At 41.4% G+C, this 18,270-nt stretch overlaps 2 protein-coding genes across 5 annotated transcripts in view; both read left to right on the top strand.

Moving 5' to 3' along the window:
- Positions 1 to 2,036: 2,036 nt before the first annotated feature.
- LOC125723492 (transmembrane protein 41B-like) lies at positions 2,037 to 9,657 on the top strand. Its single transcript, XM_049000115.1, has 7 exons — positions 2,037 to 2,228; positions 3,161 to 3,278; positions 6,316 to 6,444; positions 7,466 to 7,559; positions 7,656 to 7,760; positions 8,280 to 8,418; positions 8,792 to 9,657. Exons 1-7 carry the CDS (start codon positions 2,129 to 2,131, stop codon positions 8,959 to 8,961), a joined length of 855 nt encoding a protein of 284 aa, XP_048856072.1. The 5' UTR covers positions 2,037 to 2,128; the 3' UTR covers positions 8,962 to 9,657.
- A 7,672-nt stretch (positions 9,658 to 17,329) lies between these two features.
- The window catches only part of LOC125723493 (DENN domain-containing protein 5A-like), a 38,618-nt gene continuing 37,677 nt past the window's right edge, over positions 17,330 to 18,270 (top strand). For 2 of the 4 annotated variants that reach the window (XM_049000116.1, XM_049000120.1), the window contains exon 1: positions 17,331 to 17,655. In XM_049000116.1, coding sequence (XP_048856073.1) covers positions 17,556 to 17,655 — 100 coding nt within the window. In that variant the 5' untranslated portion in view covers positions 17,331 to 17,555. Of the gene's footprint in view, positions 17,656 to 18,270 lie in introns of all 4 variants that reach the window. The other 2 variants (XM_049000119.1, XM_049000117.1) reach the window with 2 other exon arrangements.

Raw genomic sequence — 18,270 nt, forward strand, 5'->3', positions numbered from 1 at the left:
AAAACCACGGACGCTACAAATTGCCTGTTAATGTTGACCTGCTGAGACATGGTGTAGGAAACACCACGTAGGACCTATCGGGGAGTACGTCCGGTATTGCTTTGGTGCTTCTATGACGGGGGGTGGGCAATTTTATCCGCAAAGGGCCACTGTGGGCGCAGGTTTTTGGGATAACCCAGGTGTGAGGACTCTTTAGCCAACCAGTCTAATTAGTAATCTAATTAGGGAGTTGCACCGAAAACCTGCATATACAGCGGTCCTTTCTGGGTAAGATTGCCCATCCCTGCTCTCAAAAGCTTTCACTGTCGAAAATCCCAAGGTGGTTAATATTGGCGGAGTGTGGCTCTTTATGGTCTAACTTTTGAAAGCTGAGTGCAATTCAGCACAGTTTAAATAAGATAGGTCTTCAAAATTAAAATGGTCTCATGACACACTCATAATTGTGGGCTTAAAAATTAACATGGCCCTAAAATTGTAGGGCTCATACTCTAACACACCACGGACTGTGATAAGAGCAACATTAAACATAAAACAGCAAGTTTTAGTTTATTTTTTATGTAGAAGAAAAACATTACACCTGTCTAAAGATCTATTAGTTTGCATTTCATTTAGAATTTGTTTTTAAATACTGTAATATATTTGGAAGAATTGCAATGAAAGTGCAATGGAAAAAAATATAATTCAGTGTTGCTTTGTTTTGGGCAGATTGCAGTGATTTGACAGGAAAACCAGTTTAGGTGAACTTCCTTTGACATTGCAGTCAGAATCACTTTATTTCGAAAGTGTGTTACATGTATGAGGAAATTGGTTTATCTTAAGGTGCAGCTATGTTTTAAATCCTGAAATAAACTAACAGGGTCAATTAGTATGAGGCCTCTGGCTAACCCATACCCAAAAATTAATTTTGAAGGGTGTTCAAACTTATAATTTTACTCACTGGCTACATACCTGTCGACAAGTCCATCCATCCATCCATCCATCCATCCATCAATTTTCTATACCAATTTGTCCTGTGCAGGGTTATGGGGGTCTGGAGCCTATTCTGAAAGCTACACACGCAAGACAGGGAATAACCCAGGATGGGGCGCCAACCCATTGCAAGGCTCACTCACACTCTCACACTGGTCATAGGTCCTTTCCCTGATGATACCACAGTGTTTGGGTCTCATCAGAAAGATTTATGAGTCAGCTTACAGGAAAGAAGTGGAGTAACTACCAGACTGGTGTACAGGCAACAATCTGTGTCTGAACCTGGACAAGATGAAAAACACAATTACTGGTTTCAGGAAGGCCTGTGCTGACCACTCCCCACTGTACATCATGGGATGAGAGATTGAGACCTTCAGAAGCTTGGTGTTCACCTGACAGATGATCTCACCCAGACCCTCAACACAATCTCCCTGGCCAAGAAAGCACAGCAGCGACTGCATTTCTTAAGGTTTGCTTCCCATCCCCCATCCTCACCACATTCTACAGGGGAACCATTGAGAATGTCCTGACCAACTGTATCACATCCTGGTTTGGGAACTCCAATGTCCCTGACCGCAAGTAACTGCAGAATACAGTGAATACCGCAAAGGAAATTATTGGGACCTCTTTCCTGTTCATCCAGGACATCTTTCATAAGCAATGCATCCGCAAGGTCCTCAGCATTGTGAAAAACTCTTCCCATCCACTGCATGGGCTGTTCACCACCTGACAAGAGATACCACAGCATCCGGACGAGCTCCACCAGACTTTGTAACAGCTTCGTCCCACAAGCTGTAAGACCCCTGAACTCCTCCTGTGCACTATGTGGTCCATGTCCTACCACGAAGTTTGCACTCGTGTATTTAATTTGCACTTTTCTGCTGTAATTGTGTACATACATCGTTCATCTTCATCGCTGCACTTTCGACTGGCGCCCGTATGGGAGCGCTAGTGAGAAATGGCTCACCGTTTTTAATAACGATCCCGAGCTTCTTTCATCTCTTTTCCCAACAGCCAACGACTATAACATGAAAGGCCAGTGAGTTCTCTGCGGCAGCGAGCGGCCGGACTTACCCGGTAAGTTTATCTTAGCTGCCCGGTAATGCTGGGTATTATATTTACGCAATAGATTAAAAAACGTCTTTCAGGTTAAGTAAAAATGGCGAAAAGGCAAACAGAAAGACAGGCTATAGAGCGCATTGCGACAGACACTTTAAAACAAGAGGAAACCAAACCGAAGGAGGGATATGTCCCAAAAGGTACCGGCTGCTCTTTTTAAAGTTGTAATCGGTCAACAGACGCCATGTGTATGACATGCATTATTTTAGGGTGGCTTACGTTATTAAACTGACAGGCAAACAAAATGGCAAGTTATATTGATATGGTTTTATGGTTGTGTCAGTCTATCTAAACAACCAGGTAATCGTTTGCTAATTTGTATATGTTTCAGGTGTCTTTAATTTGAAGTATTATTTTTCCTTGTCACATTCAGTAAATTGTATGAACTTGTCCGGTGCCGTCTAGCGGAGTGTGGGGTTCCCCGCTTGATTCTGGTTCTTCGGAAGATTTCTTCCTCTTTAGTAATAATTGCAACAACAACAATAATAAATACAATTATTATTATTGCTTCTACGTAGTGACTGTGTATTTTTGTCTGGTCGGCTGCGTGTAAAAAGTTAGCTCTTATTTGTATGTTTGGCCGACCTAAATGATCTTATCTCTTGGCGTTATGTCAAACGAGTTTCGAAGTAAACGATGTGATTCTGTAAAATTAAAAGAAATTCTTTTTAGACCGGTAAATACGACAAAATAAATTTACAAAATTTTGGTAATCTCGGGCAACGACAATTAAATTAAATATTGAGTAATTCTTCGTCACCTGGAGGAAAAAGCTTCAACTACTCCTATGTTCTGTGTCAACAAGTGATGCAAATTCATGCAAGGTGTTGCACCGCAATTAAACATACATCAGAGTCTAAATTTGTGCTTCATATCCTTATCGTCAGGGGCCCCCAGACAGTCCACGTTTTGCTCCCTCCCTGCTCCCTCCCAGCTTCCCACTCTCTGGGGGCCCCCGAGGACCAGGTTGAGAAACACAAGTCTAAATGTTGCAGTGATATTTATGTGGTTCTGCCATTGAGCTTTGAGAGTTTAGAATGATTTGATTTCTCCCCTCCCTCTGCCTTCCAAGGCCTGTCTTATTCTGGCAGGGGCTCTGCTCGGATGTCGCTTCTCCTTCTGGTCTCCATATTCTCCTGTGCTGCCTGTATCATGTACCTAGTGTACAGAAATTTCCCACACATGAGCGAGTAAGTACCACAATATTCCACCCTTTGTATATATAGTAGTTAAACAGTTGATTTTTATTACTATTTGCACTTTCCACAACCCACTACCCATATTCCATACGGTATGGGTGCACATAGGCATTATTATTTATTATTATTATTATTTGCTCTATCTTTTTATATTATTTTTATTTTGTATTCTTACTTGTATTTTTTATATTCTTTACTCTTGTAAACTCTCTCTTGCTGGCTGTCTGGAGCTGCGTTAACACGCAAATTTCCCCACTGTGGGATCAATAAAGTCCTATCTTATCTTATCTTATGTTGATTTGTCAGCCATGTGTGAATTTAGCTTGCCCTGCTGTGTTCAATTTGATGACAATCAAATCTGATTGCAGTTTGCTTAAGCTTTAGTTAAAAAAAGAAAATTTAATCTCCCAGCTGGACTTAGTTTTCTTTTAATGATCTGACTTTGTATTTGTTTTTATTTTTCTTTTCTCTCTCCAGTGCTCCAATGTACAGCACTTTGTATCAGCTATGGTTGACTTAGTCTTTTATAAATAAAGATGTTATGCTACCCGGGTTCGAGTCTCCGCCTCGGTCACATGTGTGCGGAGTTTGCATGTTCTCCCCATGTCGTCGTGGGGTTTCCTCCGGGTACTCCGTTTTCCCCCCACAGTCCAAAAACATACTGAGGCTAATTGGACTTGCTAAATTGCCCGTAGGTGTGCATGCGTGAGTGGATGGTGTGTGAGTGTGCCCTGCGATGGGCTGAGCCTCCATCCCGGGTTGTTCCCTCCCTCGTGCCCATTGATTCCAGGATAGGCTCCGGACCCCCCGCGACCCAGTAGGATAAGCAGTTTGGAAAATGGATGGATGAATGGATGTTATGCTATGCTTAAGCGGAGCAATATGGCATGTAAAATTTGCTAGGTATGAGAAACATAGTTTCTTTGGCTCCAGGTTAGATTTCATCTCCTTTATCTTCCTGACTGGCCTCTTCACAATGATGCATGTATCCCTTATGGGTCAGTCCATGCCAAATCAACCAGGGGCTCCATGAGCATCATTCCTGATTTTGATGAAAACTTGGTATTTTGATCCTTATAGGGAACACTGCAAATTTCCCAAGTTTTATTGAAAAACTCTGATGCAGTCCAAAGTTATGACCCTTTCAAATTTGGGTGCCACGCCCCTTTTTTGCACTCGTGAATCGCGCATGTCATTTGTACGGGTTTTCAGGAGACTATATCTTCATTTCTAAGTTTAAAATTAAGCTCAGGGGAAGCACTTCAAAGTTATGGACCTGCAAAAATCAGTTTTTGGTTCACTTTTTTCGGATTTTGACCCCAAGCTGTGGGGTCACCACCATACCTACATCCAATGTTCTTCTATATTTTTGTTATTTGAGGAAGATACTGTAAGCAGATGCAAATTCATTCTAAATAACCATTTATTCTTTGATATATTGCCATCTGAAAATGGTCACAGGTGAGAAATTCCCTACAGGACCCCCTACTTCGGGGGCGTGGTTGACTGTGTAGATAGTTAGTGATGGGAATGAAACTTATACAGATGAAAGAAGCATATCTGAACTGTAAATACTATCTCAACTCAATTCCTTCAATATAAACTCCCAGGGTCAAATATGTCTTTCCGTTCAGCTGCCAAGAGGTCAATTTTGGGAATACCCCTCTTGAAATGTGAATCTCATGAGAAGGAGCACTGTCAGACAGAGATACTTAAATCAGATCGTAAATTTGAAAAACGTACTAGTAGCATCATTGAATTAATGAGAAGCCATGTTCACAGTTCTTAGATATTCTTTGGTCAATCCATCCGGACTAACACAGTTCCTGTGACAGGTCAGTGCACAGTACAGTTGAGCATATCTGAACTATAAAGGCTGAAAATAACTATCTCAACTCAACTCCTTCAGCATATAGTATTCCAGTCAAAAAATGAGCATTTGGCATGCATGAGCCCCACCCCCTGCAAATAGCTTCCAAGCAATATGGCCCTTTGCATTCAATACATCTATGAACTAATGCTGGTTGATGCTGGTTGATTTTTACACTAAATCAAGGTATTAGGTAGGCAACTACAACTGAGTTAGGTGCCAAACATGGGGCCTAGACATGGTTTTCATTACGACTGCCTACCATGGTGTTGACAGGTGTGGCTTGTTAGGGAGTCAATCCCAGAACAAACATTCTGTTAAGGTTTTCAAACTGCCAACTTTCAAAATAGTTTAAAATATTGTTATAACATAGTCTACTATGGTAAAAATAGGTCACACTGGCCAAGCCTAGGTAAGAATTATTAGCCTAACTCCAATGAAAACTGTTATGTCATGTATGTAGTCCAGTTGGTACATTGGCTTGTTAAGGAATGTTTCACATCCTGGATAAGTATTACTAAGAATGATGTCAATTCCAAGAAAAGGCCTAATTGCTGTACATTCAGTTTCTTTCCTAAGACACAAGGCAGTCATTTCATTAGTGAGTTGACTTCCCAATAACCAACATGGATTCAGTTGACATGGCTGGTAATTCCTCCCTGGATACCTGCTCCATTGGAAACTTCCCGAAGCACTGACCTGTCACAGGAACTAATGACAGATTCTGAAAGAGCAAGGAAAAGTATACCAGGAGAGCAATTTTCAGGTCTCTAGCCTGCTTAGAAGATATAGTCTCCTGAAAACCCTTACAAATTATATGCGTGATTCGCGAGTGCAAAAAAGGGGCGTGGCACCCAAATTTGAAAGGGCCATAACTTTGGACTGCATCAGAATTTTTCAATAAAACTTGGGGAATTTTCAGTGTTCTCTATAAGGATCAAAATACCAAGTTTTCATCGAAATCAGGAATGATGCTCATGGAACTTTTCTGGACATTGTTTGATTTGGCACGGACTGACCCTTATGTGTTTCTTAGGTCTGTATTGCTTTCAAATCTATATGTTTGTTTTATAGCCATGTCTTAGGTAGAATATGCAATTTGTATTCCATTCAGAGGAGTTCCTCACACTGATCTATGACCTTTTTTCTCCCGTACAGTGAAGAGTGGGAAAAAATGAAAATTCCCAAAGACATGAATGATGCCAAAGCCTTGGGCACAGTTCTGTCCAAGTACAAGGATACTTACTACACTCAAGTATTGATAGCCTATTTCACCACATATGTCTTGTATCCTTTGTAATATGAAAGCATACTAAAGTGTGCACTGGCTTTGATTTACATTTGTTTTCCTAAATTAACTGAGAGACTTGATTGTACAGTTAGAGCTATTGATGCTCCCTGAAGCAAAAGTTAGACCGTCTCCCCTGTGTGATATGTTGAATGAAGTATTTCCGAGTAATTTGTTACTAATTACTAGTTACAGAAGATAAGTGTGTGGATGTGTCCCTTGGAGCTAATGTCATTGAGGGTAATGGGCTTATTTGGATGTCTGTGAACACGTATTTTTGGTGTTCGATCAGCTTGTAACTGGGATAACATTGGATGTTTTTTGTTTATGCAATCTCTCTTCACTGTTTGCAGTTTTCAGAAGCAATACAAATAGTTAAGTAAATCAGTACTCTTCATTAATTGGTGTATAAGGTAATTTTAGTGATAATATACAACATGCAGCTTGTGTGTTTCTCAGGGACCACTGGGTACATTAATATCTGGTTTTTTCCCCCACAACTTTTTTTTAAACATATGAATGAAAGATACTTTGGCTGAGGACCCAATAGCAGATAGCTTAACTGAGCAGGAGAAGGTGGTCGGGGTCTTTTTTGCCCCTGAGAACAGCAGCATTCAACTGAGGGGGCTGTATCATTCTCATCTCTGTGGGACAGCAATAATCCTACTTGACTGGCTTCAGTCTCTCTTCAATGTACAATGAAATCACCCAAGTGGTGTTCAAATCAGGATGCAGCGGTTTTGTGGGAATTGTCTTGAAGATGAGGTCTTTTATATTTGCAAAATGCATTGAAAAAGATTTCTCTGCATCTTACAGACCTCTGTCACTAAATGCGAGACCATATATCAGTTTAGCACAAGTCATTTTCAAAAGTCATCCGTGCAGTTTTATTTCTATGGTATGCTGTATATGACATTTATAATTATATATACATGGCCTTTTCTGTACATCTATGAAAACCTTTTTTTTTTTTTTTTTTTTGTAACCCTGCTGGTATTGGCCTTAATTCTGTTGCCATAGCCTCCAGACCTTTGCCATCCCTGGCTCCATCTTTCTCAGCATCCTGTCAGGCTATCTTTACTCCTTCCCACTAGCATTGTTCCTGGTTTGCTTGGTAAGTATGATACTATGCCATAATGGATTTAAATATGAACTTCATATCATTTTATGTACTTCATGCCCCTTCTGATCACGTCTCCTGTGCTTGTAGTGCTCTGGACTTGGAGCCTCTTTCTGCTATATGCTCTCCTACTTGGTGGGCAGACCTGTGGTCTATAAATACCTGACGGAGAAGGCAGAGAAGTGGTCTCAGCAGGTAAATATTGGTCAGTCAGGATGTACCTGGGAGACGCTGACGATGACTTGGAGTTTGATATGGTGTGGGGGGTGAGGGTGTCTGAACTGGCAAGAGTGAGTATGAGAATCTGGCCAACCTCTGAAGAGCTAAATAAAAACGTTTGTGCCATCAGGGCCAGTAAAAAGCAGACTGTTGTTTGAAGTGTCCTTTGAAGCACTGGTGTCAAACTCAATTCAATAACTGAAATGAGTTCCATATCCCTGTTTTAAAGAGTGCTCCCCAGAGAGCAGCACGATGACAGAGTAGGGCAAATGAAAAGTGGATGGAAAGGGGGTGTGCTGGATTTATAAGACAAAGTGGGAGCATCATCGCGAAATTAAATGCGGCACAATCTTTTTTTTTTTTTTCCCTTCAATTTTGTTTTAATAATCATTGGAAGCCAAAATTATAATTGTAATTTAACTGTCCAGCCCTATGACAAGCTACATTCTGAATCTTTTCATTAAGATGTTCCCTCCCTCTGGCTCTTTTGTGCAGGTAGACAACCACAGAGAGCATCTTATTAATTACATCATATTCCTGAGGATCACTCCCTTCCTTCCCAACTGGTTTATCAATATCACATCCCCCGTCGTTAATGTGCCTTTAGGGCTCTTTTTCCTTGGCACATTCCTAGGTAAGGATTAAGACCAATTAATGCTCATTGATGTCACATTAATTTAACTACAGAGCCCCCAATATGTGTGTAATAAGTGACACGTAATATGTGAGATATGTCAATATCAACAAATGAGATTAAGTTTACACTTGTTCACATAATCGCCTGGTTATACCACCTCCTGTACTAGGGACTTTGGTCCTGCTCTTGCAAACTCCATATGCAGTGCATGTTCTCCCAGTGTGGTATATATTGTGTATGTTTGTCCAGTATAAATGAAAGCTGATGTACTGTTTGACCGTGGTACCAGTTGTCCTCTCTGGCGTTGTTGGTTTTTCTCTGCTACATTAACCTGTCACTGGGATCTGAAACCCCATTTCCATTCTTGCAGGAGTGGCGCCTCCATCTTTTGTGGCCATCAATGCCGGGACCACGCTGTACAAGCTGACCACAGCAGGGGAGGCTGTGTCCTGGAACTCTCTGCTGCTGCTGGCTGTACTTGCCCTTCTCTCCATCCTGCCTGTGTGCTTCCAGAAGAAGCTGCAGAAGAAACTAGAATAGTCTGTCCTTGTTTGAGGTTCAGAGCACATTTTCTGAAGGTTTCTGTCCTTCACCAGCCTCACATGCCAGATGAGGTCGCCAGGCAAAGTCCAGTGCTCAGGTCCATAGTGCACTAAAACAGCTATTTTCACTACAAAGGCGGCCATTACCTCGAGTCTCCATGAAAATTAATCTGCTTTTTCCATAGTCCAAGGTTTTATCTTTCATTTTTATTAATCTAGATTGGAACAGTGTGTTTCAATTATGGGAGACAAAACTTTTAATAGCTCAATTTCTGTTTTGTTCTATGGAATTTTAATAATACTCTGACTAAGCAAAGCACCTCCTACAGCAGGGGTCTCCCAACTCTGGTCCTGGAGAGCTACAATCCAGTAGGTTTTCTGTCCTACCCGGCTTCTGATGAGCTGCATCTGCTCTCAGGTAAATACCAGGAACAGGTGTGGCTCATCAGAAGCCAAGTGGGACAGAAAACCTACTGGATAGTACAGTAGCTCTCCAGGACTGGAGTTGGAGACCCCAGTCCTACAGGCTGCTGATTTTTTAATTTTTTAATTCTAAGTTGTGCCTTAGAATGTGTGCTACGCTGGTTAACTATGAATGTTACTATGACGTACGTCTGTTAATATTACATAATTTTTTGTCAAATTTATTTATTTTGAGGTACAACAGTAAAAATATAGAATTACAATTGCTTAATCTGTGTTGCTTATCCATCCATTGTGTCTTCATGAATCATTGAAGGTATAACTTCATACTGTTCACCATTACCTTATATCAAATTCCAATTTTTTCTCTTGGTATGTGATTAATTGAAAATGTGGTAATGATCAAGGTACTTGTATATGGCAGTGTCATGAAACCTCACTGCTGCTAAATGACTGGTGTAAAACAAGATCCACTGCCTGCTTTCACATAGTGCACTTGAGATAAGGAAAAATAGCACAGGTAAAATATCTTTTAGAATAAGGACCGGTTGATTTGAAAAAATCTTTACTGCAATTTTAAAAGTTAAAACTCTGCTATTTCTCATTTTTCCAAATGGGGCGCAGTAGTGCAGGAATATTGTATACGCCTCACTGTTTCATTAAGATTAGTCCTCACTGGGCAGACGTTTGTTGCACTGTAGTTTTTGGCATTATTTTAATGTTTGTTAGTTTCTGGCCTTTCCCACGATTCCACTTTTTTGGGGAAGTCTTTGTCCTGCACATCCCGACCCTTCCCAAAGGTAAGCTTCTTATTTTTTTGATATGTGACCCTCCAGCACAAAACCGTACGGAAGTCGTATTTTTAGATATTTTTTGAGGATTTTTTTGTGCTCTTTCATTTGATGCCATAATCCTAATTTCTAATTTTTAACCCAAGTGTACAGTTTTATGCTGGAGAGTCACAATATCACAAAGAGCTTTGTTTTTGCTCTCGAGCAGAGCACGCGGGGAACGGTGACGTTAGCGCCGCGAGCGCCAGAAACTGCTTCGCGCTTAGATCTACGGTTCTTCGCGCGACCACCATCGATAATCAGCGGACGAGGAACGTGCGGCTCGCGCCCGGAGCGCTTTCCTGACGCGCGCCCCCGCCCACTCTCTGTGCAGTACGGGCGGCGCTTCCCCCCCCCCCCCCCCGGGCTGTGTTAGACAGCACGTGTCGCTGAACTCGGGGGTTACCTTCCCTCATAATAATAATAATAATAATAAATGAAGTGTTTTTGGTATGGTATTCCTGTTTTTCTCATTCAGTAAGGACTTATTAACTGTAGTCACCTGTTTTCAGTTTACTTAATTGCATTGCAAATCAGTATGTAATTGTCATCCGTTGTGGACATTGACGTCTTCTCCAAAGATTTTTGTATTCTGATTAGATATTTTGTAGAAAACCAATTGCTTAGTAAAGCAGAGCAAATCTGCCAAATCATTAAGGGTCCTGCAGATGTAGAGGTATCTGAGGATGCGGGGGGGGGGGGGGGGGGGGAGTGGCTGATTCCATAGGTATGTCCTACATCACGCAGTTATGCAACTGCGTGATGTAGGACATACCTATGGATACAGAGATGTGCATCAAGATATGGTCGGACCACTGTCAATGTGACATGTCAGACTTTAAAATTATTTTAGCAGTTTATAATACTTTTTTTGTCTGAAATGTTGGCAATAGGAAAAAAGTATAAATTACACTAGTATTATTATTTAAGAATATTTATGTATGTGTGTGTAATTATTTTTTCCCCTAAAAAATTCTTTTCCGTTCTTTAGGTACCTCCTGATGTCTACGTCGTATCCTCTGATTTAAGGGACAGAAATGGACTCTGGAACATTTTTGTAGCATTAATGTTTGTATATTGGTGAACAGAACTACCATGCGTCTACCCTTTTTCTGACGGTGTATGTCAACTAAATATCTGGCTTTAGATTCTTAATATATAATTCATGGTAGAAGCTGGGGGTGGCATGGTGGTGCAGTGGTTAGCACTGTTGCTTCACACCTCTGGGACCCGGGTTCGAGTCTCCGCCTGGGTCACATGTATGTGGAGTTTGCATGTTCTCCCCATGTCATCGTGGGGTTTCCTCCGGGTACTCCGGTTTCCCCCCATAGTCCAAAAACATGCTGAGGCTAATTGGAGTTACTAAAATTGCCCGTAGGTGTGCATGCGTGAGTGGATGGTGTGTGAGTGTGCCCTGCGATGGGCTGAGCCCCCATCCTGGGTTGTTCCCTCCCTCGTGCCCATTGATTCCGGGATAGGCTCCGGACCCCCTGTGACCCAGTAGGATAAGCAGTTTGGAAAATGGATGGATGGTAGAAGCCATATTCAGTCACGTTACAAAAAAATATTCTGAAATGTACTTGATGATAAGTAATACTCTCAATAATTATACTTCCAGTGATAGTTTTATTTAATGTTACACTAAAATTTGTCATTTCCAGAATGAGACTGTATTTAAAACAGTTTTATATCATTTGTGTTTATAAATTTAAAGTTATGGAACTTAACTGTTATTTTGTGATTCATTGTTTCATGCCTAAAATAAAAGCATGTAGGGTGGCCTGTGAGTTTCTACATAATAATTTGGTGCTGTTGGAAGCGACAGCACCATTTTGCCTGGACAGCCCTGCTGTTTGGTCCACCCATGTAATCTGTACTTGTCCCACTCTCACCAACTTCCACAATTGGTAGAAGTCCTGCATGGATCACTGGATATATGCCCTAGGGGGGGCCTGTAAAAAAAAAAAAAAAAAAAAGTATATACTGTATGCTACAGACAGTTTTTTTTTTCTTCTTGCATACATGTAACTCATATTTAAATGACTTAGCTTTTTTTATCCAAGAAGGGTTAGAACAGGGTGAGGAAGTTCAATTTACGTGTGCCTCATGAGAGTTTAAGCACAGGGTTCTTGGTTGCTAAAGATATCTAGGAGGAAAATTCATGCAATAAAAACATAAGAAATATACAAATGAGAGGAGGCCAATCGGCCCATCAAGCTCATTTGGGGAAAACTTAACTAATAGCTCACAGTTAAAACCTTATGTTGCTCTTATTTAAAGGAACCCAGGGTTTCAGCTTGCACTACACTAACATGGAGGCTATTCCATACTCTAACTACATGCTGTGTAAAGAAGTGCTTTCTCAAACCTAGTTAAAAATGTTCTGCTAATTTCCACCTATGGCCACAAGTTCTTGTATATGGTCTAATACTGAAGGGGAATATCTTCTGGGAAGGCCACAAGGTTTAAAAGTGTGCTTATGAGAATTTTTGCCCATTCTTCCAGGAAAGCATTTGTGAGGTCAGGCACTGATGTTGGATGAGAAGGTTTGGCTCTTTGCTCTAATTCATCCTAAAGGTGTTCTGTCGGGTTCAGATCAGGGCTCTGTACAGGCCAGTCAAGTTCCTCCTAGACCTGCTCATCCATGTCCTTATGGGCCTTGCTTTGTGCACTGGTACACAGTCATGTTGGAACAGGAAGGGACCATCCCCAAACTGTTCCCACAAAGTTGGGAACATGAAATTGTCCAAAATGGCTTTGAATGCTGCAGCATTAAGAGTTCCTTTCATTGGAACTAAGGGGCCAAGCCCAACCCCTGAAAAACAACCCCACACCATAACCCCCCCTCCACCAAACTTTACACTTGGCACAGTGCAGTCAGGCAAGTACTGTTATCCTGGCAACTGCCAAACTCAGACTCATCCATTAGATTGCCAGACAGAAGGGTGATTCGTCATTCCAGAGAACACGTCTCCACTGCTCGAGTCCAGTGGCAGCGTGGTTTACAGCACTGCACCCGACGCTTTGCATTGCACTTGGTGATGTAAGGCTTGGATGCAGCTGCTCGGCCAGGGAAACCCATTACCTGAAGTTCTTTACACATTGTTCTTGAGCTAATCTGAAGGCCACATGAAGTTCGGAGCTCTGTAGCTATTGATCCTGCAGACAGTTGGCAACTTCTGTACATTGTACAGCTCAGCATGTATTGTCCCCGCTCTGTGATTTTATATGGCCTACCACTTCGTGGCTGAGTTGCTGTTGTTCCCAATTGCTAACACTTTCTTATAATACCACTAACCATTGACCATGAATTATTTAGTAGCAAGGAAATTTCATGAATGGACTTATTGCACAGGTGGCATCCTATCACGGCACCACGCTTGAATTCACTGAGCCCCTGAGAGTGACTCATTCTTTCACAAATGTTTGTAGAAACAGTCTGCATGCCTAGCTGTTTAATTTTATACACCTGTGGCTATAGAAGTGATTGGAACACCTGCATTCAATATTTGGAGGGGTGTCCCAATACTTTTGGAAATACAGTGTATACAACATTTTGTATGCTACTTAAAGCATCTGGTTCAACATGAGATACCTCATGCACAGTGTACTCTCAGTAGGCCTACAGAAGTACACTGCCTGGCCAAAGAAAAAGCACACTTTAATATTGTGCTGTACCGCCTTTAGTTTTGATCATGGTGCGCATTCTGTTACAGTGCGGCATGGTGTAGGCAGGAAAAAGGTTACGATCCACTGGCTGATCCGAGACGCAAAGGGGTTTATTAAAGAAACTGAACGCACTGAGTAAATTCTTCTTCCTGACATCGCAAAGACTTTCAATGGGGTTAAGGTCAAAAGTCTGTGGTGGCCAATTCATGTGTGGAAATGATTCCTCATGCTCCCTGAACCACTCTTTCATATTGCACGTATCAGGAATATTAGCATGTATGCATCACAGGTGTTTTTATCTCAGACAATCAAAAGCTTAAGGGACCAAATGGATTTTTTTTATTATTTGCTCAACAAAAATCTATATCAAATATAAAAATATTAATAAAAGGCTACTTTACACAGCCCCATGTCTCCGAAAAAGTCACATGATTAAATTCTTCCGCTGTAAATTTAGCAGAGTTCCCTACAATACAATTCACCAACCGGCTACCGCACTGAATATATATAATGTTCCAAATGGAGAGGTTAGCGACAAAGATCAAGTTAAACTTTATTATAAAATATTCAGAAAATCATCTTGAGCCGTACAGTTTTGGAACAAGAACAAGTATGAATCAAAGTACATTTTAATGTAGTCATTCATCCGCACTTACCGGCTACTGTACTGCTTTGGACAAAATTGACTGAACAGTGATGCTAGCGACCAATAATCAATACAAACTTTATATTGGCGCCACAGTTTTGTAATGCTCTCCTGTACAAAGATCCACGGAATTGGGATGGACCGTAGTAAAGTTAGCAGTGGGTTCGATATTCGTCAGACATTCACAGATCATCGTTGAATTCAATCTAGTAAAACATTACACAACAAAGTAAATTCCACATTCACAAATTCGTGTGTGTTTGTGAAATCACTTGCATACCTTGGTTATCCAATTATTATATCCAGTAAATTGTGAAAAATCAAAATAATGCAGCTCCTGCTGTGAATTAACGCGTTCGCTTGGGTTTTGACAGACCGCGATGTTTCAAAATGAAAGTCCCAAATGTAAAAAAGTGTAGCTCAGCAAATGATTATTACAAAACGCATAAAATACTTTCAAACACTATTCCAATGTGGCACATATTTACAAGAAATGACAAGCACATACATCGCCCACTAACACTCATGAAATTGTAAATAGTGGTATAAGATAACATATCCATTATTTTTCTATGCAGGTGGAACATTCAGGGATGGATTATGGGTTGTGTGGGCCCCTGGGCAAAACGTTCGCGAGGGCCCCCCCTCCCCCCACGACCACCACCAGCACCACCACCACCACAACCACCACAATTCAAGGGCCCTTGGCAGCCAAAGCCCTCCCTATAGGGTCAGGGGCCCTTGTAGGCAGAGGATCAAAGAATGTAGGCCCTCTAAAATAGACAAACGAAAATACATTGTTGATAAGCGTTGCAAATTGTTTTGGGCTATGGGCCCCACAGGCCCCCTGCACCCCAAGGGCCCCTGGGCAGCAGCCCTGCTGGCCCAGTCCGTAATCCGTCCCTGGGAACATTGACTAGGTCTATACTAAATTTCAGCCTGTGGTTGAAGTACATGAGGAAAGCTACACCTATCATAGCCTTTGGTACTTGTGAAACGTGTAGAAAATTTGTGAAATTAACTTAAATCCCTTATTTCCTTTGGTTTCTATGGTGGTGATATATACAGCATGGTATTGTTTCAAAACCAAAGACCCCATCATCTCAATTTCAGCTTGGGGTCAAAGTGCACCTGTCAACCTACACATATCATGCACTTTGAAACTTGTGAAACCTACAGTATAGACAATTTAGTGGGTTCGACCAGTAGGTACATCTGCAGTCTGATTTTGCTCTTGGCTGCCCACTGTTGGCAGATCCAAATTTGCTCTCCTCTATCGTAGTACGGTAAAACCCCATTATAACGGACTTCAGGGGACCAGGCATAACAGTCCGTTATATCCAAAGTCCGTTAGATCCAGAGTTGCTGTATGCCCAGAACACAACTACAGGACACCATTTACTCATGCCACACCCCAGCAGACACACTTGTGGTATGGATTATTATATTGTACATGTAGTAATTCAACTTTACCTGACCAGATGCGTAACTATTAATAATCTCGACTACATATCTGCACTGGATATCACCGGCACGCCATGCGTCTTGTTATAGTCGAACAAAACTACAGCTAAAAGCAGCTCCGGGGACCAAATTGTTTGTCCGTTATAAGCAAAATTCCGTTATATGCGAGTCTGCTATATCCGATGCTTTTTCTGCATGTTCGTAAAGGCGCAAAGGACCAGCGGACCTCGTCCGTTATAGACGATATCGAGTCCATTATAACGGGATTTTACTGTGGTTACAGAGATTTTCATCCATATAATGTTTTTGTGAAGTGATATAATAAGACCCATTAAATATCAAATAGAGTAGGCCTAAGTAAAGTAAAGAGTAACAAATAAATTGACCATATTCACAAGAAAAGTCTGAGAATGAAACCAAGTGTAGATCTTCATCCATATACTGTTTCTGTGATACAACCATATATTCCATTAAATACTTTTTCACTTATCACATTCACAATTTCATCCTTCCCGTTGCTTCCAAAAAGTAGTGTTGCTTCAGCATTGGGGCCATCTATCTCAAAATTTATTTCCAGTTCCAGTTTGGCGCCCATGCAATACCTCTTGAAAAATCTGTCTTAATGTAAACAACTATCAAAACTGCCCTGTTTTGATATTACTATGCGACACTGCTTCAGTTTTGGAGCGACCTGTCTCAAAATTTAAGCAGTTCCAATTAATCAAAAACAGGGCAGTTATCCAATAAAAAAACGTCAATCAGTTTTTGAGTTATTGAGTCATATACCAAAGCGTCTGCAGACCGGGGCTTAACCACATGCATCCCCGAAGGCAAGGGAATACAATGAACATTTCAATTTGTTAGAACTGCGGGGTTCATACTTGGCCACTAGGTGGCGATCTTTCGTTTCTCCAGTGATTCATGTGACGTAGGGTACTGCGGGTTCATAAATCGATTTTGAAATGACATTTCCCGATTGTGTTATGTTGGATGTACCGGTTACAAATAAACAATTATGAAACAATTGTTTCAAGACCCTGACATGGAGAATATTTTAATAAAATATAGGCCTACTTCGTAATTTTCCACTGCAGGTTCGTACTAGTTTTAAGTATGCATTCACAGTTATAAAAATTGTTGTTGTGTTAGTTAACCGCAAGTCTGCGTCTCTGGGAAAACATTCATGTGTAGTTTCATTGCCGGAAAAGAGAATCGGGTCTTCTTGTAATTAATATGCGCTTGGGTTTTTTGCCGGCTCTTTGCCTTTGAAGAGTTAACCGCATAACGCAATGGGATTTTTTTTTGCACCAGACCGCATGCGCGGACTCACCTCTCAGACCAGTCTTTCTTGGACCTGGGGGATATCCGACAGATGAAAACAGCTGTATGGGGAGGGGGGCGGCCCATAATGCACTTCGGCCGCTCTTCTCGGCTTCTTTCTGCTCTGGCGCTGGGGCTAACGGGCGCATCCGTAATGGCAGCGCCAAGTAAGACCCAGAGTCGCAGATATGCATTGGAGTGAAGCGGCGAGTGCGTGGAGAGCACCGGCCCAATCGCAGGATGACCACCGGCTTCAGCTCCAGCTCCTGCCGATTCGCAGATTACTTTGTGATCTGCGGACTCGACACCGAAACTGGCCTGGAACCAGACGAACTGTCCGGTAAGTGCCCCTGCACCTATACTATTTACCTATATTATAATTCTCTGCTTTAATTGTCGACTACTAATACAGTTAATAAGATTCTTGTACAAAAAGCATTGTAATGTTATACCCCTTGCAATAGATATGCTTACGTTTTACATGATCTAATTATAATTATTGTAGAATTTCAGATTATTAAATAAATCATTTAATCTATGAGTGTGTTCTGTGATCGTGCTGCAAGATTATTATTATTATTATTATTATTATTAAAGTCTTAATTTGAGTACTGTTGTTATTAGTATTTTCTTACTGAATGCAAGTTCTAAAGTGTTAATACTGATCTTCTCTGAACGAATCATCGGGGATTTAGGATTCATAATCGGTATATGTGGTACGAGTTGAAGATTTCTTCGCCGTCAAGATGAAACCCAAGGGAAAACAAACAGGGCAGGGCTGCCAGACTGTACTCAGATGATCCCGCATTAGAGAATCGTCGTTGCCATTGACCCCAGGAATTTATAGGCGGCTGATCTGCAGCGTGCAAACTGCGCTTTCGGTCTGAATTTATGTCAGTGTCGGTAAAGTTTTCATTTTCCGTGCAGTTAACCGGGAAGCGAACGACAGGGATGC

This window comes from Brienomyrus brachyistius, unplaced genomic scaffold (genome assembly GCF_023856365.1).
Source record: "Brienomyrus brachyistius isolate T26 unplaced genomic scaffold, BBRACH_0.4 scaffold49, whole genome shotgun sequence".
NCBI classification, from domain to species: Eukaryota; Metazoa; Chordata; class Actinopteri; order Osteoglossiformes; family Mormyridae; genus Brienomyrus; species Brienomyrus brachyistius.

What these genes read in the sequence shown, in the direction of transcription:
- LOC125723492 (XM_049000115.1), top strand. Translation starts at nt 2,129, where the DNA reads ATGGCGAAAAGGCAAACAGAAAGACAGGCTATAGAGCGCATTGCGACA. An exon ending in AATTTCCCACACATGAGCGA is followed by an intron (nt 3,279 to 6,315) that starts GTAAGTACCACA and finishes TCTCCCGTACAG; the next exon opens with TGAAGAGTGGGAAAAAATGA. An exon ending in TATTTCACCACATATGTCTT is followed by an intron (nt 6,445 to 7,465) that starts GTATCCTTTGTA and finishes CTGTTGCCATAG; the next exon opens with CCTCCAGACCTTTGCCATCC.